At 43.2% G+C, this 26,136-nt stretch overlaps 2 protein-coding genes across 3 annotated transcripts; one reads left to right on the forward strand and one right to left on the reverse strand.

The window, feature by feature from the left end:
* Positions 1 to 218: 218 nt before the first annotated feature.
* Positions 219 to 12,509, reverse strand: POLR3C (RNA polymerase III subunit C). The gene is made up of 15 exons (XM_058042787.1): positions 12,443 to 12,509; positions 12,094 to 12,294; positions 9,690 to 9,945; positions 8,535 to 8,714; positions 7,920 to 8,008; positions 7,225 to 7,329; positions 6,450 to 6,542; positions 5,303 to 5,383; positions 4,837 to 4,888; positions 4,167 to 4,227; positions 3,929 to 4,079; positions 3,028 to 3,129; positions 1,500 to 1,549; positions 1,266 to 1,415; positions 219 to 426 (listed from the first exon to the last, which is right to left on the reverse strand). The coding sequence occupies exons 2-15, from the start codon at positions 12,238 to 12,240 to the stop codon at positions 345 to 347; spliced, it is 1,599 nt and encodes a 532-aa protein (XP_057898770.1). The 5' UTR covers positions 12,241 to 12,294; positions 12,443 to 12,509; the 3' UTR covers positions 219 to 344.
* Positions 12,510 to 12,698: 189 nt separating this feature from the next.
* Positions 12,699 to 25,114, forward strand: RNF115 (ring finger protein 115). 2 transcript variants are annotated; one of them, XM_058042876.1, is made up of 9 exons: positions 12,699 to 12,815; positions 14,179 to 14,237; positions 14,995 to 15,046; positions 16,674 to 16,879; positions 18,715 to 18,786; positions 18,876 to 18,948; positions 20,269 to 20,362; positions 22,146 to 22,261; positions 24,025 to 25,114. In XM_058042876.1, the coding sequence occupies exons 1-9, from the start codon at positions 12,735 to 12,737 to the stop codon at positions 24,133 to 24,135; spliced, it is 864 nt and encodes a 287-aa protein (XP_057898859.1). In that variant the 5' UTR covers positions 12,699 to 12,734; the 3' UTR covers positions 24,136 to 25,114. The 2 variants fall into 2 exon arrangements, with proteins under 2 accessions (XP_057898859.1, XP_057898860.1); XM_058042877.1 differs by having other exon boundaries at positions 12,699 to 12,797.
* Positions 25,115 to 26,136: the final 1,022 nt, after the last annotated feature.

Genomic DNA, 26,136 nt, shown 5'->3' on the forward strand with positions numbered 1-26,136 from the left:
CAGGAAAGTGGCACCAGGAACCTGGGCAGGTGAGTTTTGTTCACCTGGGAGAAGGCTGGTGTTGGTGTTTGGGGACCTGTGGGCTGGAGTGGGATGATGCTTGCTGAAATTCTGCATTTTGCAGGATGCCTCCCAGACCCAAACTGACACCAGTGCCAGCTCGGGCTGGTTTGGCAGTGCCTCCTGCAATCTGCCACCAGGATCCTGACACACAGGCGCATTATTACCAAGTGTTCCTTTATTCTCCTCAGCAGCACAAGCACTGCGGGCAGAGCCATCTGCTCCCTGTCCCCATTGCCATCCTCGTCCCTCTCGTTGTCCCTGTCCTTGTCCTGTCCTGTCCCTCACGGCCTCTTCATGGTGCTCTCGATGAAGGACTCCAGCACAAAGATGGTCTCATCCACCTGGTTCTCACTGGCGTCGAGCCTGGGGGACACACAGGGATGGGCAGGGTCCCATATATTATATAATATTAATATATTTATAATATATTTTATTATATTCATTTATTATATATATTTATATGTTATTTATTTATTCTCTCTATATTATATTATATTATATTATATTATATTATATTATATTATATTATATTATATTATATTATATTATATTATATTATATTATATTATATTATATTATATTATATTATATTATATTATATTATATTATATTATATTATATTATTATATCATACATTATATCATATTATATCATATTATATCATATTATATCATATTATATCATATTATATCATATTATATTATATTATATTATATTATATTATATTATATTATATTATATTATATTATATTATATTATTTATATATATTTATTAACTAATATTACTATATAATATATAAATTAATATTTATATTATAATTAACGCACTATATATTATATTGTACTATATATTATATATTATATTATATAGAGTATGATATATATTATTATGTATTATATGTCTATTAAATCAATATATTTTATTATTATAATAGAATATTACTATACTTTATATATTATTATATTTATGTATTTACTGATATAGAAATATATTTATATATTATATTAATAATAGTATATCATTTAATAAAATAATAAATATATATATTAAATATAGTATATAATATATAATATATAATATATAATATATAATATATAATATATAATATATAGTATATAGTATATAATAAAATAACAGATCAAGCCTTCTGAAACACAGATCCAAACCCCCCTCACCCCCTGTGCTCACGGTCCCCCCTCACTTGTTGACGTTGCGTTTGAGGTTCTCCAGCTGCTGCCTCTCGGGGCCCGTGATCATCTCCTCCACCTCGTGCAGCTGCGCCGCCTCCGCCCCCGTGGCCTGCATGGAGGCCAGGATGGCCTCCACCCGCTGGGACTTCTCCAGGAGCCTCCTGCCAGGGGACAGGGACACCACGGGCAGGTGGCGGTGGCGGCCGTGCCCGCCGTGCCAGCCCAACACCCCCGACGGAGCTCACTTGTTCTCGCGCATCTCGTGCTGCCGCCGCTCCATCAGGTTGGCCACGCTCTGCAGGAGGAACGGGGGAGAAGGCAGCGTGGCGTGAGGGGAGCACTGGGGAACACCATGGGGGACATGGGGACGGCCATTGTCACCAGTGGGGGACACAGGGACGGTCACTGACAGCAATGGGGGACATGGGGACAGTCATTGTCACCACGGGGACAGTCACTGCCACCAATGGGGGACACGGGGACAGTCACTGACAGCAATGGGGGACATGGGGACAGTCATTGTCACCACGGGGACAGCCACTGCCACCAATGGGGGACACAGGGACGGTCATTGTCACCAATGGGGGACACGGGGACAGTCATTGTCACAACGGGGACAGCCACTGCCACCAATGGGGGACACAGGGATGGTCACTGCCACCAATGGGGGACATGGGGACAGCCACTGACAGCAATGGGGGACATGGGGACAGTCATTGTCACCTATGGGGGACACGGGGACAGTCATTGTCACAACGGGGACAACCACTGCCACCAATGGGAGACACAGGGATGGTCACTGACACCAACGGGGGACATGGGGACAGTCACTGCCACCCCTGTGGCACCAGGAAGGAGGGGATGTGACACCTGGAGGAGGAAGGAGCTCCAGAGGGACAGGAACCAGGCCCAGGTGTACTAATAACATACATTCATATATTAATATATTATAAATAATATATTTTTATATTATTTATTATTTAGGAAAACAAAGAACATATACTATTTATAATTAATATATAATATATAATATATAATATATAATATGTAATATGTAATATATATTATATATTATATATTATACATTATATATTATATATTATATATTATATTATATATTATATATTATATTATATATTATATATTATATATTATATATTATATATTACATATTGTATATTATATATTTTATTTGTTTTCCTAAATAATATATATGTTGTTATAATAATACTAATACTAATACTAATACTAATAATATATAATATATTATTATAATATATTATATATGATCTTTTATATATGATATATGATATATTAAAAACTATATCATATATAATATAGATAATACATACAAATGATTTCCCAAGGGGCCCTACGCTCCCAAAAACCCAACAGGGCGCACACAGAGGATGGAGCTGCTGCCACCCCTGTGGCACCACAAGGGAGGGGCTGTGACACCTGGACACGGCACCTCTGGGATGGTTCCCTGCATCAGGGCCTGGATTCCCTGGCAATTCCTGCAGGGACAGACCAGGAGCAGGATCTGTGATCTTGGACAGACCAGGAGCAGGGTCTGTGGTGTTGGACAGACCAGGAGCAGGACCTGTGATCTTGGACAGACCAGGAGCAGGGTCTGTGGTGTTGGACAGACCAGGAGCAGGATCTGTGATCTTGGACAGACCAGGAGCAGGACCTGTGATCTTGGACAGACCAGGAGCAGGACCTGTGGTGTTGGACAGACCAGGAGCAGGATCTGTGGTGTCTGGGATTCACCTTGTAGCACCTGTGGAGCAGCATGCGAGCAGCAGCCATCACGTTCACCGTGTACAGGTAGAAGGTGCGGGACGGAGCGTGGTCTGGGGTCTTGGGAATCTCCTGTGCAAGGGCAGAGGGGTGGTGGGGACAAACTGGAAGCATGCCCTTCCCTGGAGGTGTCCCTGTGTTCCCTCCCCCCTCAGGATTCCCTGTGGAGCCTTCGCTTCTCTTTGCCAGGGTTGGGATTAAATGTGTGAGATGGAATTTCTTCTTTAGATGCAAGTAATTAATTAATTTTTATCTCTGTTCATTCTCACAAACTCTGAGTTTTACAGCACTTTAACAAGCTAAAAATGGAGATCTATGTCTCTCTCTCTCTCTCTGCAAGGCCTTTAAAGGATAAACTGCCCAATTAAGAAATGACACCTAAATTATTTTTACTTTTAACCCAATAACCAACCACCCACGGCCTGCAATGGGGACTTTTTAATGCAATTACACAAAACCACCCAAAATCAAGGAGAAGAAGGAGAAAAAGAAGGAGGAGAAGGTGAAGAAGAAGGAGAAAAAGGTGAAGAAGGAGAAAAAGGAGAAGGAGAAGGAGGAGAAGAAAGTGAAGGACCAGCCTCCACCCTAAAATCCCCATCTTGTTTTATATTTTTTCCTATATTTTAAAACCCCCAACTCTTAAGTTTTCCACCCTGTGATATTCCACACTTCTACTCAAACTCCACACCCACAACCCCAGTTCTATCATTCAATTTTGGCAGATTTCTCCCCAGCCTCAGGTCACAGGCAGGGTCAGTGCCTGGCAGCACAGAAAATCTCAAATCTCAAATTCTCAGTAAACAGGGCTCAAATTCCAGGTGGGATCACTCAGAAGTGCCCAAAACCTGTCACACCTGGGCAAACCCCTCACCTGCAAGGCCACCAGGTTCTCTGAGAGCAACCTGTAGAGCATGTCCTTGGCTTCCTTGGCTGGGATCATGGCAAAATCCTCCACCTGCTTCTGCTCCAGGTGCTTCTTGCGCAGGAGCAGCCGGAAAATCCGGGCACAGCGAGAGCCAAACCTGCCCAGGAGGGGTGGGAGTGAGGGAGGGATGTGGGGAAGGGGCTGGGGGGGAGCTCAGGAGGGGGCTCCAGGTCCCCTTGGTCACCTCTCCTCCACGATGGACTCCAGCGTGGCCGTGGCCAGGGACACCAGGGCCTTGTGCAGGTCTGGAGGGGTTGGGGTCAAGGAGAATTGTGCAAAAATGCCCTCAAAAGTCACCTAAAATCTGCCCAAAATCACTCCCAGAATCCCCTAAAAATCACTCCCAAAATCCCCTAGAAATCACTCACAAAATCCCCTGAAAATCACACAAAAATCACCCCAAAAATCCCTCAAATCTGCCCAAATCTGACACGGCCAGGGACACCAGGGCCTTGTGCAGGTCTGGAGGGGTTGGGGTCAAGGAGAATTGTGCAAAAAAATCGCCCCAAATCTGCCCAAAATCACTCCCAAAATCGTCCTCAAATCTGCCCAAAATCCCCTGAAAATCACTCTCAAAGTCCCCTGAAAATCACCCAAAACTCCCCCAAAGTCACCTCAAATCTACCCAAAATCACCCCCAAATCCCTCAAATCTACCCAAAATCACCCCAAATATGCCCAAAATCCCTACCCCAAAATTCCCCTCCAAATTATCCTGAAACCCCCAGAAAATCCTCCAAATTCTCCACAAAATAGCCCCCAAAATTACTCCCAAAATCCCCTGAAAATCACCCCAAAATCCCCAATATCACCCCAAATCTGCCCAAAATCCCCCAAAATCACCCCAAAGGATACTGACAGTGTAGGTGCCCCCTCCACTGTCCCCTGACTTCCCCACAAACTCCAACTGCAGAGACAAAATTTGGATTTTTACTTCAAATTTGGAATTTTCCTTCAAACTTGGAGTAGGAAGAGTGAGAAGATTTCGGGGGAAAAATATCTTTAACTTATAATTACAACTTCTATAACTTTAACTTAAAATTATAACTATAACGTTAAAACTTTATATATTTTAAGTTAAATAACTCAAGGATACTTAAAAATCTTGAGCACTTGTTAAATACCTTCAATGCCAATAAAATAGAATACAGAATGTTATTTAATACCTGATAAATAATTTCAACATCTTTGATATCTGTTCAATAACTTTAAAAATCTTTAAGTATCTGTTAAAAACTTTCCTTAAACTCTCAGTAAAACATGTTTTGGCCTCAGACAGAGGAACAAGGGAGGAAAAATGGAATTAAAGGCCCAGGCTCACCGGATCATCAGCCAGCAGTGCCAGGTACTGGTCCAGCACCTGCTTCCCAATGTTGTACCCAGCTGGGAGAGACCTGAAAATCTAAAAAATATCAGAAAAAAAAAAACAGGGAATGTCAAGGGATTCCAAGGGTTAAAATTGCATTTTATCTATTTTTTCATGTTTTGGTTAGGATTGGGGTTAAATGTGTAGAGATGATATATTATATATTATATATAAAACCTAATAAACATGTATCATATATCATATATTACATATAATATGCAAAGATTTTATAAAATATGTAATATCTAATATATAATAAATATATTAAATTATATATATCTTTATATGTTTCTATAAATATATAATATATGCTATTATATATTATAATATACAATACACAACACATTAAAAATATAATATAATATAATATAACTCATATAATAGAATATCATAGAATATAAGACAATATAGTACAAAACCATTAAATAAATATAATATAATATCTGAAATTATATAGTATCCATTAATATATATTAATATATCATAAGATATTCATATATTTAATATATTATAAATAATATATTTTTATACAGTATATTACTTAAGAAACCGAACATATATAATATATAATACACTATAATAATATTATATATATAGAAAATTATAATATATATATAAATTATTTACCATATATATAAATACCATATGTATTATCTATATAAGCATAATATATAATTATATATATATATATGATATGAGCCCCTATATATTATATATATACTTATATATTATTATATAATTATATATTATGCTTATATATTATATATAAGCATATATACAACATATAATATATAACATAATATATAGCATATGACATATAATGTATATGATATATAATGTTATATGTTATATATATTATATATTATATATTATATGTTATATATTATATATTATATGTTATATATTATATATTATATAATGTATTATGCATAATATTACATATAATTATATCTTTTATTCTATATATAACATATATTTATATTAATAAACACATTCATACTATTCTGAAAAGCAAACCAACATCTCCTCCCAATCCAGAAAAACCTGAAATTCTCAGAATTTCTGGTTCCAGGAGGATTCCAGAGCTTTTTCCAGGACCCACCTCATTGGAGGAGAGGGGCTGAGTGTGGGAGGCCCCCGAGGCCGTGGTGACCTCGCTCATGCGCAGCATCGTCCGAACCACCTCGCTGCTGGTCTGTGCTGGGAAAATGGGAATTACAGGGGGAAAAGGAATGGGAAAAACTGGAATTAGAGTGGGAAATTCCTCACCACCTCGCTGCTGGTCTGTGCTGGGAAAATGGGAATTACAGGGGGAAAAGGAGTGGGAAAAACTGGAATTAGAGTGGGAAATTCCTCACCACCTCACTGCTGGTCTGTGCTGGGAAAATGGGAATTACAGAGGGAAAAGTGGGAATTAGAGGGGGAAAAGGAGTGGGAAAAGCAGGAATTAGAGGCGGAAAAAGCAGGAATTAGAGCGGGAAAAGGAGTGGGAAAAGCAGGAATCAGAGCAGGAAAAACAGGGACTAGAGTGGGAAAAGCTGAGTTCCAGAGTGGGAAAACTGGAATTAGAGTGGGAAAAGCTGGAATTTGGGAGGGAAAAGCTGGAATTAGAGAGGGAAAAGCAGGAATTGGAGCAGGAAAAGCAGGAATTGGAGCAGGAAATGCTGGAATTAAGAGTGGGAAAAGGAGTGGGGAAAGCAGGAATTGGAGTGGGAAAAGCTGGAATTAGAGCAGGTAAAACTGGAATCAGAGCAGGTAAAGCTGGAATTTGAGCAGGAAAAGGAGTGGGAAAAGCAGGAATTGGAGCAGGAAAAGCTGGAACTGGAGCAGGAAAAGCTGGAATTAGATCTGGAACAGCCCCAGGGGCAGGCACAGACCTGGTCCATCCGGCTGGCCACGGCACTGACCAGAGCCTGGTCACGGAAGTGCTGATGGAAACGCTCCAGGTTGACCTGCCAGTAAATGCCATCATCTGGGGGAGCCTGGGGGAGAAAAAGGACAAAAAATGAGGGGAAATGGGCAGGAAAAGAGAGGGAAATGGGCAGGAAAATAGAGGGAAATGGGCAAGAAAATAGGGGAAAAAGAGAGGGAAATGGGTCAGGAAAAGAGAGGGAAATGGGCAGGAAAATAGGGGGGAAAGAGAGGGAAATGGGGCAGGAAAATAGGGGGAAATGGGGCAGGAAAAGAGAGGGAAATGGGGCAGGAAAATAGGGGGGAAAGAGAGGGAAATGGGGCAGGAAAGGAGAGGGAAATGGGGCAGGAAGCTAAGGAACAGCAGCCACAAAACTGAGGGATGGCAGCCAGGAAAACAAGGAAAAAGCCACAAAAATGGGAATTACCCCATCCCAATTAATGGGAATACTGGGACTAAACCCATTCCTTTTAATGGGAATAACTCCATCCCTTTTAATGGGAAAAACGGTGAAAAGGAGCCATAAAAACGAGAGAAAGGAGCCATAAAAACAAGAGAAAGGAGCCACAAAAAATTATGATGAAAAAAAGCCAGAAAAACCAAAATTCCTGGTTTCCTCAGAAGATGTTTTGGGAATATGGATCTCAGCATTGCCAGTACCTCTGAGCTTCCTCCCTCCTGCTTCTGCCTTTTGGCTTTGTGCTCTCCCTCCTCTTCCTCGTCACACGAGCGTCTCCTCTTCCCTTTCCCTGTCAACCCCAAAAATTATATTAAATATATATAAATAGTATTAATTTTTTTTTATTTAAATAATAAATTTAAAATAATTTTATTTTTAAATTAAATAATAATTTGTAAATAATTTGTAAATATTTAAGTTTATAAATAACATATAATTATATATATATAAAATATAAAATTATAAAATAATTTTTAAATTTAAGTAATAATTTTTAAATAATTTAAAATAATTTTAAAATTTATTTAATATTTTTAAATAATTAAAAATATTTTAAATTAAATTATAGATTCTAAATAAGAATACATTTAAAAAATTTAATTATAATTTAAAAAATAATTTTTAAAATTTAAATTATAATTTAAAAATAATTTAAGGATCATTTTTAAAATTTAAATGATTAATTAGAAACTATTTTTAAAACTTAAAATTTCATTTACACATAACATAAATCAACAACTTCTACTTCATCCTAGCAGTCAGTACCCAAAAAATCCCCAATTTCCCAGCCCAGAATTGGGGTTTTGGGGTCTCACCGACGAGGCTGAGGCGGGGCACTGTGTACATGTCCTTGTCAGCGATGCTCAGGGCAGGGGCTGGTGGCACTTTGCCATTTGGGGGCACTTCTGGGGCCGTGGGGCACCTCTGGATGAAGTGGGTGTCTGCCAGGCGCACAAAGGTGTTGGACACCTCCGTGTAGTCCATGGTTTTCCCGTCTGGGTGGGAGGAGAGACACGGGGGCGTGGGTGTGGGATGGTCCTGAGGCTTTGGAGAACGTGGCTGGGGTGTCCTCACTGCCACGAGCACCCCCAGAGCCTTTGGGCACATTCACAAACCCAAATAAAGCCCTGGGTTTTGAGGAGCTTCCCACCATCCATCATCTCCATGACCTGTCCAAGAGCAGATCCTGGATGTTCCTGAGGCTCAGGAGAACACAGGGACACCATTTTCCTGAGTTTCTCTCCCACCTTCCATGGTCTCGGTGAGGCGATCGGCCACACTACAGTATCTCTGATCCCATTGACCATTCCCCTTTCCCAGACCCCACTGTTTTGAGTTTCTCTCCCACCTTCCATGGTCTCAGTGAGGTGACCAGCCACCCCACCGTATCTCTGATCCCATTCCCCTCTCCCAGACCCCATTTTCCCGAGTTTCTCTCCCACCTTCCATGGTCTCAGTGAGGTGACCAGCCACCCCACCGTATCTCTGATCCCATTCTCCTTTCCCAGACCCCATTTTCCCGAGTTTCTCTCCCACCTTCCATGGTCTCGGTGAGGTGATCAGCCACCCCACCGTATCTCTGATCCCATTCTCCTTTCCCAGACCCCATTGTTTTGAGTTTCTCTCCCACCTTCCATGGTCTCAGTGAGGCGATCGGCCACCCTGGCCACGGCAGCGCTCATGGGCAGGTGCCTGTGCAGCAGCAGCTCCCTACAGTGGTTCTGACCCCATTCAGCACTCCCAGATCCCATTTCTTTGGGATGAAGGTGCCTCCTTCCCACCTTCCATGGTCTCGGTGAGGCCATCAGCCACCCCACCGTATCTCTGATCCCATTCTCCTTTCCCAGACCCCATTGTTTTGAGTTTCTCTCCCACCTTCCATGGTCTCAGTGAGGCCATCAGCCACCCTACAGTATCTCTGATCCCGTTCCCCCTTTCCCAGACCCCATTGTTTTGAGTTTCTCCCCCACCTTCCATGGTCTCGGTGAGGCGGTCGGCCACCCTGGCCACGGCGGCGCTCATGGGCAGGTGCCCGTGCAGCAGCAGCTCCTCCACCAGCAGCTCCCCGGGGTCCCCGTAGAGCGCCTTGGCCGTGTAGATGTAGCGGGGGTAGCGCAGGAGGCGCAGGACGCGCTCGCGCCGCGCCTCGTACTCCACCCAGCCCCGCGGCTGCGCCTCGAAGCGCGCCAGCTGGTGCTGCAGCAGCACGCACAGCGCCTTCTTCACCTGCGGGAATAATTAGCAAAAACGATAAAATGATAAATGAAACTGGGCCCTCTCAGTGGGAATTATCCTGTGCCTGTTGATGGGAATTACCCCAGTTCTATTAATGGGAATTACCCTGTCCCTATTAAAGGGAATAATGGGAATTACCCCAATGGGAATAACCCCATCCCTTTTAATGGGAATAATGGGAATTACCCCGCCCCTTTCAATGGGAATAATGGGAATAACCCCATACCTTTTAATGGGAATAATGGGAATTACCCCAGTTCTATTAATGGGAATAACTCTGTCCCTATTAAAGGGAATAATGGGAATTACCCCAATGGGAATAACCCCATGCCTTTTAAAGGCAATAATGGGAATAACCCCATGCCTGTTAATGGGAATTATCCCAGTTCTATTAATGGGAATTACCCTGTCCCTATTAAAGGGAATAATGGGAATTACCCCAATGGGAATAACCCCATCCCTTTTTATGGGAATAATGGGAATAACCCCATGCCTTTTTAATGGGAATAATGGAAATTACCCCGCCCCTTTAAATGGGAATAATGGGAATAACCCCATGCCTTTTTAATGGGAATAACGGGAATAACCCCATGCCTTTTTAATGGGAATAATGGGAATTACCCCGCCCCTTTTAATGGGAATAATGGGAATAACCCTATGTCTGTTAATGGGAATAATGGGAATAACCCCATGCCTGTTAATGGGAATAATGGGAATAACCCCAGTTCTATTAATGGGAATTACCCTGTCCCTTTTAAAGGCAATAATGGGAATTACCCCAATGGGAATTACCCCATCCCTTTTAATGGGAATAATGGGAATTACCACGCCCCTTTTAATGGGAATAACGGGAATAACCCCATGCCTTTTAATGGGAATAATGGGAATAACCCCAATTCTATTAATGGGAATTACCCTGTCCCTTTTAAAGGCAATAATGGGAATTACCCCAATGGGAATTACCCCATCCCTTTTAATGGGAATAATGGGAATTACCCCGCCCCTTTTAATGGGAATAATGGGAATAACCCCATGCCTTTTAATGGGAATAATGGGAACAACCCCATCCCTTTTAATGGGAATAATGGGAATAACCCCGCCCCTTTTAATGGGAATAATGGGAATTACCCCGCCCCTTTTAATGGGAATAATGGGAATAACCCCATGCCTTTTTAATGGGAATAATGGAAATTACCCCAGTTCTATTAATGGGAATTACCCTGTCCCTATTAAAGGGAATAATGGGAATTACCCCAATGGGAATAACCCCATGCCTTTTAAAGGCAATAATGGGAATAACCCCATGCCTGTTAATGGGAATAATGGGAATTACCCCAGTTCTATTAATGGGAATTACCCTGTCCCTATTAAAGGCAATAATGGGAATTACCCCAATGGGAATAACCCCGTCCCTTTTAATGGGAATAATGGGAATTACCATGCCCCTTTTAATGGGAATAATGGGAATAACCCCATGCCTTTTTAATGGGAATAATGGAAATTACCCCAGTTCTATTAATGGGAATTACCCTGTCCCTATTAAAGGGAATAATGGGAATTACCCCAATGGGAATTACCCCGTCCCTTTTAATGGGAATAATGGGAATTACCCCGTCCCTTTTAATGGGAATAATGGGAATTGCCCCAGCTCTCTTAATGGGAATAATGTGAATAACCCCATGCCTTTTAATGGGAATAACCCCATCCCTTTTAATGGGAACTACCCTGTTCCTTTTAATGGGAATAATGGGAATTATCCCAGCCCTTTTAATGGAAATAATGGGAATTACCCCATGCCTTTTAATGGCAATAATGGGAATTACCCTGTCCCTTTTAATGGGAATAAACCTGCCCCTTTTTAATGAGATTAATGGGAATTACCCCATCCCTTTGAACGGGAATAACTCCGTGCCTTTTTATGGGAATAATGGGAATTACCCCATTCCTTTTAGTGGGAATAACCCCGTGCCTATTAATGGGAATAAAACCATATCAATTTCAAATTAATTCTAAATTCATATTAACTTCCAATAATTTCATATTGCTTCCACATTAATTTCGTATAATTTCAAATATTTTCCGGTTAATTCCAAACAATATGAGATCACTTTAATATTAAAATCCCCTCCCGCCCCGTACCTGATCCGGGAGCAGCCCCGTGTCCCCCACCAGCAGCCGCAGCGGCCGCGGGCCCGTCCGGAGCAGGGAATTCCCGACTTTTTCCACGATTTCCCCGAAATGCTCCCGCAGCAGGAGGGAGCAGAGCCGGAGCTCGGCCTGGGTCATCGCGGCGGCTCCGGAATCGCGGGAACGGAACGAGAGGAAGGGAAGAACGAACAGCTGGATGGATGGATGGAGAGAGACGGGACAGAGGCTGACCCTGCTGCAGATCCCCTCCCGAGGGAGGATCAGCGCTGTCCCCGCGGTCCCGTGTCCCCCCAGCCGGGATTTCCCCGTCCCGGTGTCCCGGTGTCCCCCCCGCTCTCACCACCAGACCCGGCCTAGGCCGCCATCACCGCCGCCATGACAACGGCGCCGTCCTGCTCCGCTTCCTGCTACGTCACTTCCGCTGCCGCCACCCGGCATCGCCCGGCTCCCAATGGGCGGCTCCCACCAGGGGGCGCCCTTCCGCTTCCCGCCCCCTTGGGGCCGCTCTATCCTGCTCGGCCGCGTTTTGCAGGCTGGGCGCGGAGCAGACGAGCTGACCGGAAGTGCGGGGCCGCTCTGGCCCGCGCTCGCTGCTCTGGGAGGAGTGACGGCAGCGGCGGCTGTGAGGGAAGATGGCGGAGGCGGCGGCGGCGGTGCAGCAGCACCGGTTCTTTTGCCACAGCTGCAAGGGCGAGGTCAGCCCCAAGCTGCCGGTGAGCCCCGGGAAGGGAGGGCCGGAGAGGGGGAGCCCCGAGCGGGGAGGGCCGGGGGGAGAGCCCCGAGCTGCCCGGGCGGATGGAGGGACAGGAGGGATCCCCCAATGGCTCCCGGGGACCCTGAGGGAGGGGTGACCTCCAGCCCCCGAAGTTGTTCCCTCATGGAACAGGAGATCCCCCAAAATCTGGAAAGGGGCTGCGGGAATGTTCTGTTCCTGATGGAAACGGATCATTCCATAACCCTCGTCCCATTCTCATCCTGCTCTGCTCCTCCGGCAGAGTGGGGATTGTCCATTACCCCTAAATTATCCCAAAGAAAATGCAGGGAATTATCCCAGTTCCAGGGAATAATCCCTGAAAATATCCCAGGAAAGTTCCTGAGAATTATCCCAGTTCCTTGAAGTATCCAGGGGAAATCGAGGGAATTATCCCAGTTTTAGGCAATAATCCCTGGAAATATCCCAAGGAAAATCCAGGGAATTATCCCAGTTCCAGAGAAAAATCTCTGGAAATATCCCAGGGAAAATCCATGGAATCATCTCAGTTCCTGGGAATAATCCATGGAAGTATCCCATAGAAAATGCAGGGAATTATCCCAGGGAAAATCCATGGAATTATCCCAGTTTTAGGGAATAATCCCTGGAAATATCCCAGGGAAAATCCGGGCAATCTGCAGGATCCCACCCACCATCTGTTCCCCTTTCCCTCCCTGCAGAGTTATTTCTCCCAAATTCCATTTTTATCTCTCTCCAGCTCCTGGGTGGCAAGCTGAGACTTTCCAGATGGACTCCAAGAGCAAAAATAGTCCAGAAATAAAAATATTCCAAAAATAAAAATATTCCAAAGCTCCCAGGGATGCAGCAGCATCCCACCTGCTGCTGGTGGTGGTAAAATTTGATCCAACCCCAAAAAAATCTTATTTAAAACTCAAAATTCTGCTCCAGGATGTGGGTTTGAGAGGAATTCCCACAAAATCCACGCTGAAAATTTGGAATATTCCAATAAAAAATCTGGGGTTCTCCCAGTTCCTGGCATGTGGAAAGGGAAGATCCATGAAAATCTTTTCTTGGGTTTTTTTTGGGGATTTTTTTTTCTTCATTCTGGGATAAAAATCTGGGAATGGGAACAGGGAAAATTTTTATTCTTGGGAGGAATTTTGTTCCTTGCCTCTGCAGCTGTGGTGCCCAAATTCCAGGGGATTTTCAGATTTTTTCCAGATTTTTTTCAGATTTTTTTTCAGATTTTCTGTTGTTTTGAGCTGTTTGACATCCAGGATCAGGAATTATCCTGAAGGGGAAGATTTTTTTCTTTAGAATTTGAAATATTTTGGGATTAATTTTCATTCTTTTTGCCTTGCCAGGAATACACCTGCCCTCGCTGTGAGTCCGGCTTCATCGAGGAAGTCACTGATGATTCCAGGTACCAAAAATCCAGAGAAATTCAATTTATAATGAGGATACTCCATGTAAAAAATGCCAATTTTTACTATTTTTAATGTATTTTTACCCTTTTATCATTTACCAAAAAAACCACTTTTTTTGTCTTCTTGATATTTTTACACTTTATGGTCTTTTTTTTTTTTAGCTTTATGATTTTTTTGTTACCTTTTTTAGAATTTAAAGGAAAAAAAATTGTTTTTTTTTTCTAAAGAAAATAAAAATATTAGTATTTTTTAGTATTTAGTAAAAAAACCCCATTTTCATTATTTTGTGGGGGGTTTTCTTCTCTTTTTTCGTCTTTTTTTCTTCCTTTTTTAATATTTCTGTTCCTCTTTTTCTTATTTAGGGGAAAAATATCCTTTTAACTATTTTTTGTGTTTGCCTCTTTTTTCTCTCTTTTTTTTGGCCTTTTTTTCCCCCTTTTTGATTTTTTCTTATTCTTTTTCATAATTAGGGAAAAAAAAACATCTTTTTACTATTTTCTCTGTTCTTTTTTTTTAACTTTTTTGGTCTTTTTTTCTTCCCTTTTTAATTTTTTTTCTTCCCTTTTCTCATATTTTAAAAATATTTTCATATTTTGAAAGTGAAAACCCTTTTTTCAATTATTTTTTTTACTTATTTTTCTCTTTATTTTCACCCCTTTTGGGAATATTTCAGCAAACACAGGAGGGGATTTGGGAATCTCAGGGGGGATTTTAGGAATTAAGCCCTGCCCTCACTTTTCCTCTTTTTCCCAGTTTTTTCGACAGCAATTCCCTGGATGACAGCCCCTCCTCTCAGTTCTCAGAGGTGAGTTTTCCTCCTTTTTCCTGAGAATTTCCAGGATTTTGGGGACTTTTAGAAGACTAAAACTTGACATTTTGGGCGTGAGAGGAAAAAGAGGATTGAGGGAAAATCCTGGGATTTGTTTGGGAATGCTCAGCCAGGTGAGGAGGTTTCTCCTGCTTCCAGATTTTCCAGAATACTTCCATTTTAAAGTCGAAATTTGGAGGAAATCCACTCAGTCCTGAGCCAGAAATGGGGTCACCAAATAGAATTCCAATCTGGATCCATCCTTCCTAAATTCCTTCCTTCCTAAATTCCTTCCTTCTGGTATCCCCCTCTTCATCTGGGTCCATTTATCCAAAATATTCCTTGGATATCAGTTTGGATGCCAGAAATTCCTGAATTTCACAGAGATCCATCCTGATATCCCAGAAATTCCTGAATTTCACAGAGATCCATCCTGATATCCCAGAAATTCCTGAATTTTGGGAGTGATCCATCCTGATATCCCAGAAATTCCTGAATTTCCAGTGGGAAAAGTTTGGGTGTCCCGAACCCTCAGATTGTATCCAGGTAGGAATTCTTGGCTCCTCCCCCTGGGCACAGCATCAGCCAATGGGATTCTGGAATTTTATCAACCACACAGGGACACTCAATGAACAAAAGATATCTCCACTGAAATGTTAATTGTACAAGAGATAAATCAACTGCCCAATTAACAGCCGGTAACTGTTAATTGACTGTTAACGAGCCCCATCTGGTTGTCACTGTGTTAATTTTAGAATTAACAGCTAATAACTGTTTAACAATTAGCAGCTTGTTTTAACAGCATTAATTTTAACAATTAACAGCTGATAACTGCCTCACCTGGATTTCAGTGTTAATTATCACAATTAACAGCAGACACCTGGATCTCAGTGTTAATTATCACAATTAACAGCAGACACCTGGATCTCAGTGTTGATTTTCCCAATTAACAGCAGACACCTGGATTTCATTGCTAATTATCCCAATTAACAGCAGACACCTGGATTTCAGTGTTGATTTTCCCAATTAACAGCAGACACCTGGATTTCAGTGTTAATTATCCCAATTACCAGCAGATACCTGGATCTCAGTGTTAATTATCACTATTAACAGCAGACACCTGGATCTCAGTGTTAATTATCACTATTAACCTCAGATACCTGGATCTCAGTGTTAATTATCACTATTAACCTCAGACACCTGGATTTCGGTGTTAATTATCACAATTAACAGCAGACACCTGGATCTCAGTGTTAATTATCACAATTAACAGCAGACACCTGGATCTCAGTGTTAATTATCGCAATTAACAGGAGACACCTGGATCTCAGTGTTAATTATCACTATTAACAGCAGACACCTGGATTTCATTGCTAATTATCACAATTAACAGCAGACACCTGGATCTCAGTGTTAATTATCACAATTAACAGCAGACACCTGGATCTCAGTGTTGATTATCACAATTACCAGCAGACACCTGGATTTCATTGCTAATTATCGCAATTAACCTCAGACACCTGGATTTCATTGCTAATTACCACAATTAACCCAATCCCTGCCCCCCTCTGCCAGCTCAGTCCCACCCACACCTTCCCCCAGCCTAACCCCGCGCTCTCCACAGCTCTGGGACCACCTGGACCACACGATGTTCTTCCCGGATTTCCGGCCCTTGCTGAGCAGCAGCTCGCTGGATGCAGAGCCCAGGGACGTGGACAGGGGTTCCCCAGGAGAGCTTTGGGGTCCCAGCCGCCCCCCACGGCTGCCCATGCCCCGCAGGTACCGGGCACGGGGCAGCTCCCGGCCGGAGCGCTCGCCGGCCATCGAGGGGTGAGTGGGCTCTGCTGGGGGCACCGTCAGGAACTGGGTCAGTAACTGATGTGGGGTGTGAAAAACTCTGATATAGAGTGTGAAATAAACAGCATGGGATGGGTGAGTGAGCTCTGCTGAGTGGTACCATCAGGAAATGGGTCAGTAACTGATCTGGAGTGTAAAAACCAGCATGGAGTGGGGTGAGTGGGCTCTGCTGGGTGGCACCGTCAGGAGCTGGTTCAGTAACTGATCTAAAGTGTGAAAACCAGCATGGAATGGGGTGAGTGAGATCTGCTGGGAAAGGGATATAGGGTGTGAAAAACCAGCATGGAATGGGGTGAGTGAGCTCTGATCTAGAGTGTGAAAAACCAGCATGGGATGGGTGAGTGAGCTCTGCTGAGTGGCACCATCAAAAACAGGGGTGGTGATGGTTCAATAACTGATCTGGAGTGTAAAAAACCAGCATGGAGTGGGGTGAGTGGGATCTGCTGGGGGGCACCATCAGAAACTGCTTCAGTAATTGATGTGGGGTGTGAAAAACAGCATGGGATGGGTGAGTGAGCTCTGGTGGGAAAGTGATACAGGGTGTGAAAAACCAGCTTGGAAAGGGGTGTGTGAGCTCTGATCTAGAGTGTGACAATCTGCTCAAAAAATTATGATCTAGAGTATGAAAAACAGCATGGAATGGGGTGAGTGAGCTCTGATCTAGAGTGTGAAAAACCAGCATGGAATGGGTGAGTGAGCTCTGCTGGGAAACTGGTATAGAGTGTGAAAAACAGCTTGGAATGGGTGAGTGGGCTCTGCTGGGTGGCACCATCAGAAACTGGTTCAGTAACTGATCTAAAGTGTGAAAACCAGCATGGAATGGGGTGAGTGAGCTCTGATCTAGAGTGTGAAACCAGCATGGAGTGGGGTGAGTGAGATCTGCTGAGTGGCACCATCAAAAACAGGGGTGGTGATGGTTCAGTAACTGATCTGGAGTGTAAAAAACCAGCATGGAATGGCGTGAGTGAGATCTGCTGGGTGGCACCATCAAAAACTGGTTCAGTAACTGATCTAGAGTGTGAAAACCAGCATGGAATGGGGTGAGTGAGCTCTGATCTAGAGTGCAAAAAACCAACAATGAAAGGGGTGAGTGAGCTCTGATCTAGAGTGTGACAATCTGCTCAAAAATTCTGATCTAGAGTGTGAAAAACCAGCATGGAAAGGATTGAGTGAGATCTGCTGGGGGGCACCATCAGAAACTGGTTCAGTAACTGATCTAGAGTGTAAAAACCAGCATAGGATGGATGAGTGAGCTCTGGTGGGAAAGTGATACAGGGTGTGAAAAACCAGCATGGGATGGGTGAGTGAGCTCTGCTGAGTGGCACCATCAAAAACAGGAATGGTGATGGTTCAGTAACTGATCTGGAGTGTAAAAAACCAGCATGGAGTGGGGTGAGTGGGCTCTGCTGGGTGGCACCATCAAAAACAGGAATCGTGATGGTTCAATAACTGAAAACCAGGAAAAACCAGTAAAAAAGCAGCATGGAAAGGGTTGAGTGAGCTCTGCTGGGTGTCCCAGCATGGAAAGGGGATTGCATTATCAATCAAAACAAATGCACCTTTATTGAATGACCACAGCAAATGTGTTAAAGGAATTGGGGGAAAAGGAAAAGAATAGGAAAGAGAAAGTGGCTATAGCTACCAAATGTAGAGAGACCAAGGCTTTTGTCCCACACCTGCTCTCTCTCTATTTTGGAGCTTTCTCCAGGGATTTTCACAGCCACGAGCAGCAATTCCTGCGTTTCCTGCCCTTTATTTCCTCCCACCATTCGTTCCCTCGCTGAACTCACCCTTCCCTCCTTTCCCAGGATAATCCAGCAGATCTTTGCCGGCTTTTTCGCCAACTCAGCCGTCCCTGGCTCGCAGCACCCCTTCTCCTGGTGAGTAATCTCCCAGATCCCAGCAGAGAATCCCAGGCAGCCTTGGGAATTTGGGAATTCTGGGCAATTCTGGCCTCTCCCGTTGGCAGGAGCGGGATGCTGCACTCCAGCCCCGGTGATTACGCGTGGGGACAGAGCGGCCTCGACGCCATCGTCACCCAGGTCAGTGCCGCTGCCACGTTCCCTGCAAAAATCAATTTTTTTTACACCCAGCATTGAAGCTGAGAAGCCTCAGAGAAATGAAACCAATCTGATTTGCTTCTCTTGTGTTTTGCTGCTTGGAATGTGGTTTGGAGATTGTTTGGTTGGTTTCAAATAACCAGTGAAGAGAGAGTCAGGAGTTTTCATTATCGTTCTTTGTAGCCTTCTGTCTGCATCCTTTATTCTTTAGTATAATTTAGTATAGCATTCTCTAATATAATATAAAATTACAAAATAATGAAGAAAACAGTCAGATGCAGGTTTGAATGGGAATAATAATAAAAAAAAGTAAAAATTATAAACTCAGCTGGGCGCTTTTAGTGGGAATTATCCCATGCCTGTTAATGGGAATAATGGGGATAATCCTATTCCTTTTAATGGGAATTAACCCATTCCTTTTAAGGGGAATTAACCCATTCCTTTTAATGGGAATAATGGGAATTAACCCATCCCTCTTAATGGGAATAATGGGAATAACCCCCATTCCTTTTAATGGGAATAACCCCATCCCTTTTAATGGGAATTAACCCATTCCTTTTAATGGGAATTAACCCATCCCTCTTAATGGGAATAATGGGAATTAACCCATCCCTCATAATGGGAATAATGGGAATAACCCCCATTCCTTTTAATGGGAATTAACCCATTCCTTTTAATGGGAATTAACCCATTCCTTTTAATGGGAATAATGGGAATTAACCCATTCCTTTTAATGGGAATTAATGGGAATTAACCCATTCCTTTTAATGGGAATTAACCCATTATTTTTAATGGGAATAATGGGAATTAACCCATCCCTTTTAATGGGAATTAAACCATCCCTTTTAATGGGAATAATGAAAATTAACCCATTCCTTTTAATGGGAATTAATGGGAATTAACCCATTCCTTTTAATGGGAATTAAACCATCCCTTTTGGTGGGAATAATGGGAATAACCCCATCCCTTTTAATAGGAATAAACCCATCCCTTTTAATGGGAATAACCCATTCCTTTTAATGGGAATAATCCCATCCCTTTTAATGGTAATTAACCCATTCCTTTTAATGGGAATAATGGGAATTAACCCATTCCTTTTAATGGGAATTAATGGGAATTAACCCATCCATTTTAATGGGAATAATGGGAATAAAGCCATCCCTTTTAATGGGAATAATGGGAATTAACCCATTCCTTTTAGTGGGAATTAACCCATCCCTTTGAATGGGAATAACGGGACTCACCACATCAGCTCCAGGGGCCCATCCCTGCTCCTGAGCTTGGCTTTCTCCCCCTGCACAGCTCCTGGGCCAGCTGGAGAACACAGGGCCCCCCCCAGCAGACAAGGAGAAGATCTCGTCGCTCCCAACGGTGCCGGTGACGCAGGAACAAGTCGGTGGGTGCCTCCATCTTCCCCCATCCACGGGCACTTGGGTGCTGCTCTTTGACATCCTGAGCTCCCCCGTTTCCATTTTGTGCCCCTGGAACTGGGCTGGAGGCTGGCAGCTCCCCAGCTTTGCTGCTGCCACCTCTGGGCTTTGGTGCTCCCAGGAATGTTGGAGCTCCGGCGTTCTCCAGAGTGTGTGGAGAGTCCTAAAATGTGCCATGCTGACTCTTCCCCTTCCCATTATGATTTTCTCCTCCCCATGATGGTTTTTTTTCCCCCCTCCCCATGATTGTTTCCCCCTCCCCACAATGATTTCTCCATCCCCATGATGATTTCCCCCTCCCCATGATGATTTCCCCTTCCTCATTATGGTTTTTTTCCCCTCCCCATGATGGTTTTTTTGCCATCCCCATGATTGTTTTCCTTTCTCATGATGATTTTCCCATCCCATGAGGATTTCCCCCTCCCCACAATTATTTCCCCCTCCCCATGATGATTTTTGTCCCCTCCCCATGATTGTTTTCCCTTCTCATGATGATTTCCCCCTCCCCACAATGATTTTTCCCTCCCCATGATGATTTCTCCATCCCCATGATGGTTTTTTCTCCTCCCCATAATGATTTCCTTCTCCCCACAATGATTTTTCCATCCCCATGATGTTTTTTTTTCCCATCCCCATGATTGTTTTCCCCTCTTATAATGATTTTCCCATCCCAAATCCCTGTTTGTGCTCTCAATCCCTTCTTCCCTTTCACACTCCACACACTCTGCTCTGGGAGTGCCATGGAAATCTGCCAGCAGGGACCTGGGGGATATCTCAGCACAATCCTGGCTTTGCAATTTAAAATTCCATAAATTTTTCACCCCATCAGAGACCTGAGGGTGTCTCAGCACAATCCTGGATTTACAAGAAAAAAATCCCATGAATTTTTCACCCCAAGGATCCCTCCCAGAACCCAACTCCTCCATTATGGTTAAAGCAGACATTTCTACCCGGGATATTTTTATCCTGTGGTTTTCCACACCCTTCTCTCATCCTCTTTTCTGGGAAGCTGGAATTCCACGTGGCTGAGCCCACAGAGCTGGGCAGAAATTGTGAAATTTTGGAATATCCGAAAATCCCTGGGATCACCAAAGGAGCTCAGGAATTCTTTGTTCTCTGCATTGTCCAGCCCCAGATTTTTGGATGGATGATGGATGGATGGATGATGGATGGATGGATGGATGATGGATGGATGGATGATGGATGGATGGATGGATGGATGATGGATGGATGGATGATGGATGGATGGATGGATGGATGGATGATGGATGGATGGATGGATGGATGGATGGATGGATGGATGATGGATGGATGGATGGATGGATGGATGGATGATGGATGGATGGATGATGGATGGATGGATGATGGATGGATGGATGATGGATGGATGGATGGATGGATGGATGGATGATGGATGGATGATGGATGGATGGATGGATGGATGATGGATGGATGGATGGATGATGGATGATGGATCGATGATGGATGGATGGATGGATGATGGATGGATGGATGGATGATGGATGGATGGACAGACAGACAGATGGATGGATGATGGACAGACAGACAGACGGATGGATGGATGATCCTGGCAGGAATTCCTCGCTCCCTGCTCCATCCCCATCCCACCCAAGCCCCCGTTACCCCACCCCTCCATTCCCCCTGTGCCCCCTGCCCGCCCCTCTCTGCCCCAGCCCCCCGAGCTGCCCCCACCATCCCTGACTGCTGCCCCCATCCCCATCCCCACAGACACGGGGCTGGAGTGCCCGGTGTGCAAGGAGGATTACACCGTGGCCGAGCAGGTCCGGCAGCTCCCCTGCAACCACGTCTTCCACAGCAGCTGCATCGTGCCCTGGCTCGAGCTGGTAAGGTCCCAAAAAAACCCATTTTCGTCATATTTTATCTTTGTTTTTTTCATTAGAGATGGAATTTTGAGAATGGAATATAATATATTATATTGCACCTAATATATGACGTATATTGTGTGTTGAGTATTCAAATTACAAGCTGCAAAATAAACCTAACCCTAACGAATTTTCTCTCTAAGGATAAACTGTCCAATTAAGAATCGACACTCAAATTATTTTGATTTTTAACCTAATAACTCATCACCCCCAGCCTGCAATGCAAAATTTTCTAACTAATTATTTCTTACTAATTATTATTTCTAACTACTCAAACTTATGAAGAAGAAAGTGAAAAACTTCCTAAAACTAAACTCAACTAACTGCCCTACAATTTCTATTTTGCCTTAGAAATATTGCTGCATTTTAAAACATTAAATTCAAATTTTTCCCCCTCCACAGCACGACACATGTCCAGTGTGCAGGAAGAGCCTCAAGGGGGAATTAAATAATTATATAATACTAAAACTCATGAAGAAGAAAGTGAAAAACTTCCTAAAAATAAACTAAATTAAGTGTCCTAAAACTTCTGTTTTGCCTTAGAAATATTGCTGCATTTAAAACCTTAATTCAGATTTTTCCCCCCCAGCACAACACGTGTCCGGTGTGCAGGAAGAGCCTCAAGGGGGAATTAAATAATTATATAATACTAAAACTCATGAAGAAGAAGGTGAAAAACTTCCTAAAAATAAACTAAATTAAGTGTCCTAAAACTTCTGTTTTGCCTTAGAAATATTGCTGCATTTTAAAACATTAAATTCAAATTTTCCACACCCAGCACGACACGTGTCCGGTGTGCAGGAAGAGCCTCAAGGGGGAATTAAATAATTATATAATACTAAAACTCATGAAGAAGAAAATGAAAAACTTCCTAAAACTAAACTCAACTAACTGCCCTACAATTTCTATTTTGCCTTAGAAATATTGCTGCATTTTAAAACATTAAATTCAAATTTTTTGCACCCCCAGCAGGACACGTGTCCGGTGTGCAGGAAGAGCCTCAAGGGGAAATTATATAATTATATAATACTGCTCAAACTCATGAAGAAGAAAATGAAAAACTTCCTAAAAATAAACTAAATTAAGTGTCCTAAAACTTCTGTTTTGCCTTAGAAATATTGCTGCATTTTAAAACATTAAATTCAGATTTTCCCCCCCCCCCACAGCACAACACGTGTCCGGTGTGCAGGAAGAGCCTCAAGGGGGAGTTAAATAATTATATAATACTAAAACTCATGAAAAACTTCCCAAAACTAAACTCAACTAACTGCCCTACAATTTCTATTTTTCCTTAGAAGTATTGCTGCAATTTTAAAACCTTAAATTCAGATTTTTTCCCCCCTCCCCAGCACGACACGTGTCCGGTGTGCAGGAAGAGCCTCAAGGGGGAATTAAATAATTATATAATACTAAAACTCATGAAGAAGAAAATGAAAAACTTCCTAAAAATAAACTAAATTAAGTGTCCTAAAACTTCTGTTTTGCCTTAGAAATATTGCTGCATTTTAAAACAATAAATTCATATTTTTTCCCCCCCCACAGCACGACACATGTCCGGTGTGCAGGAAGAGCCTCAAGGGGGAATTATATAATTATATAATACTAAAACTCATGAAAAACTTCCCAAAACTAAACTCAACTAACTGCCCTACAGTTTCTATTTTGCCTTATAAATATTGCTGCATTTTAAAACAATAAATTCATATTTTCCCCCCCCCCCCCAGCACGACACGTGTCCAGTGTGCAGGAAGAGCCTCAAGGGGGAAGATTCCAGCAGGCAAATCCCAAACCCCGACGCCTCCGACAGCCCAGTGCAGGAGAGATGGACATTCTGACCCTGCTGGCAAAGGTTCTGCAGCCTTCCAGAAGGTTCCAGGGGCGTCTCCCAGCTCGAGGTGTGCGTTGAGAATTCCACCAGATCCCCCCAGTAGCAGGAATTAGGGGGCCCCACCCTGTGGGATCGCAACACCGAGCGCTCTTCTCCCAGGAATTTTTCCTTCTGCTCCACGGAATTGCCTCGTTAGCCCTAAATTGGGAAGGTTTTGGGAGTGTTTTGGTTTCTTTTTTTTTTATCAGAAAAGGTTTGTTTTGTTTTGTTTTTTTTTCCAGTAGGGGCCTGATCCGAAGAGGGGTTGCATCCCTCGTAGCCTTCTCTGGAAAAAGGTTGGGATCAAAAAGGGGATTTTTGGGATCTTCCTGCACTCTTGGAGCCACGGGAGATTTTATTGCCCCAGGTTGGGATGGGATCCGTGGGAGTCTGTGAAATCATGGCAGGTGGAAGGAGGAAGGTTCTGGAAGCCTCAGGAGCCCCCCGTGGTCCTGGAGAGGCTCTGGGAGCTCTGTGGGATCAGGAATGCTCTGAGCAGGGTTTTGGTCTCATCCTGGACAATTTTTGGGGTTGATTGGGGTTTTTTTGGGACCCTTTTCCACGTTGCCCCAGGTGTGTCCAAAGCTCCCTGTGCCCCCCACGAGTCATTCCAGGCAGGAATTATGGAATTATGGACCATTCCCTTGGCAACCCCCACCCTCCCCATAACTTAAGGAAACTCTTGATTTTTCCTCATTGTTTTCAGAGTTTGGTTTGGTTTTTTTTGGTTATTTTTCCATTTCCTGTGACTTTTCCAGGTCTGAATCCTGGGATTTTTCCTCGTGGTATCCACAGGCAGCCCTGGGGGGGACATTGTGACCCCCATCCCTCGTGTCAGGGGGGGGAAAAGTTCCCAAACCCCTTGGGCTCGGTGGCTCCACATCCACGTGGATTTAATTCCTGATTTTCTTTGCTCTTCCGTCCAATAAAGGCCTTTCTCAAAAAATTCCCTTTCTCAATGAGTGAATTCCCATTCTCAATTACTGAATTCCCTTTCTCAAAGAATGAATTCCCTTTTTCAGTGAATTCCCTTTCTCAAAGAATTCCCATTCCCAATCAATTCCCTTTCTCAATAATTTCCCTTTCTCAAAGAATTCCCTTTCTCAATTAATGAATTCCCATTCTCAATCAATTCCCTTTCCCAATGAATTAATTCCCTTTCTCAAAGGATTCCCATTCTCAATTAATGAATTCCCTTTCTCAATAATTTCCTAATGAATTCCCTTTATTCCCTTTCTCAGTGAATTAATTCCCTTTCTCAATTAATGAATTGCCATTCCCAATTAACGAATTCCCTTTCCCAAAGAATTCCCTTTCTCAATAAATTCCCATTCCCAACTCATCCTTGGAGCTGGGAAAGGGAAGAAGGAATTTGAGGGGTGGGTGAGGGGGGGCAGAAATCAGCTCATAAAAAGCTTTTTTTTTGGGAAGGAAAACCCTGATTTGCTGAATTTGTCCCCAGAAGAGGAGATCCAAACACCTCCTGCTGTTGGGGACACTTTGTGGGACACAGGGACACCCCAATCCTGGGGCAGGAGGGGATTTTTTTGGGGGAAAATCCAGCTGGATTTATAAATTTATCCCAGTGCTTTTCTCTTGTATCCAGCCCCCCTGATAATGGAGATTCCTGGAGGGAATTCCACTTCTTCCACTTCTTCCCTTTTCCACATCCTGCTGGAAATGAGGAATTCCAAGATTCCTGATCCTCAAAATCCTGAATTTAACCTGGATTTGAGTGAGGGCTGGGATTTGGGTCTCTGTGTTACATCTGGGATATTTCCAGAGTTTTTCCCTCTGGATGAAGGAGAATTCCTGCTCCCAGATGATCTGGAAATCAGGATGGAAGATTCCTGATCCTCAAAATCCTGGATTTGAGCCTGGATTTGAGTGAGGGGCTGGGATTTGGGTTTCCTCCTCCCTCTGTGTTAGATTTGGGATAATTCCAGGGTTTTTCTCTCTTATCCAGCCC

This window comes from Melospiza georgiana, chromosome 33 (genome assembly GCF_028018845.1).
Source record: "Melospiza georgiana isolate bMelGeo1 chromosome 33, bMelGeo1.pri, whole genome shotgun sequence".
NCBI classification, from domain to species: Eukaryota; Metazoa; Chordata; class Aves; order Passeriformes; family Passerellidae; genus Melospiza; species Melospiza georgiana.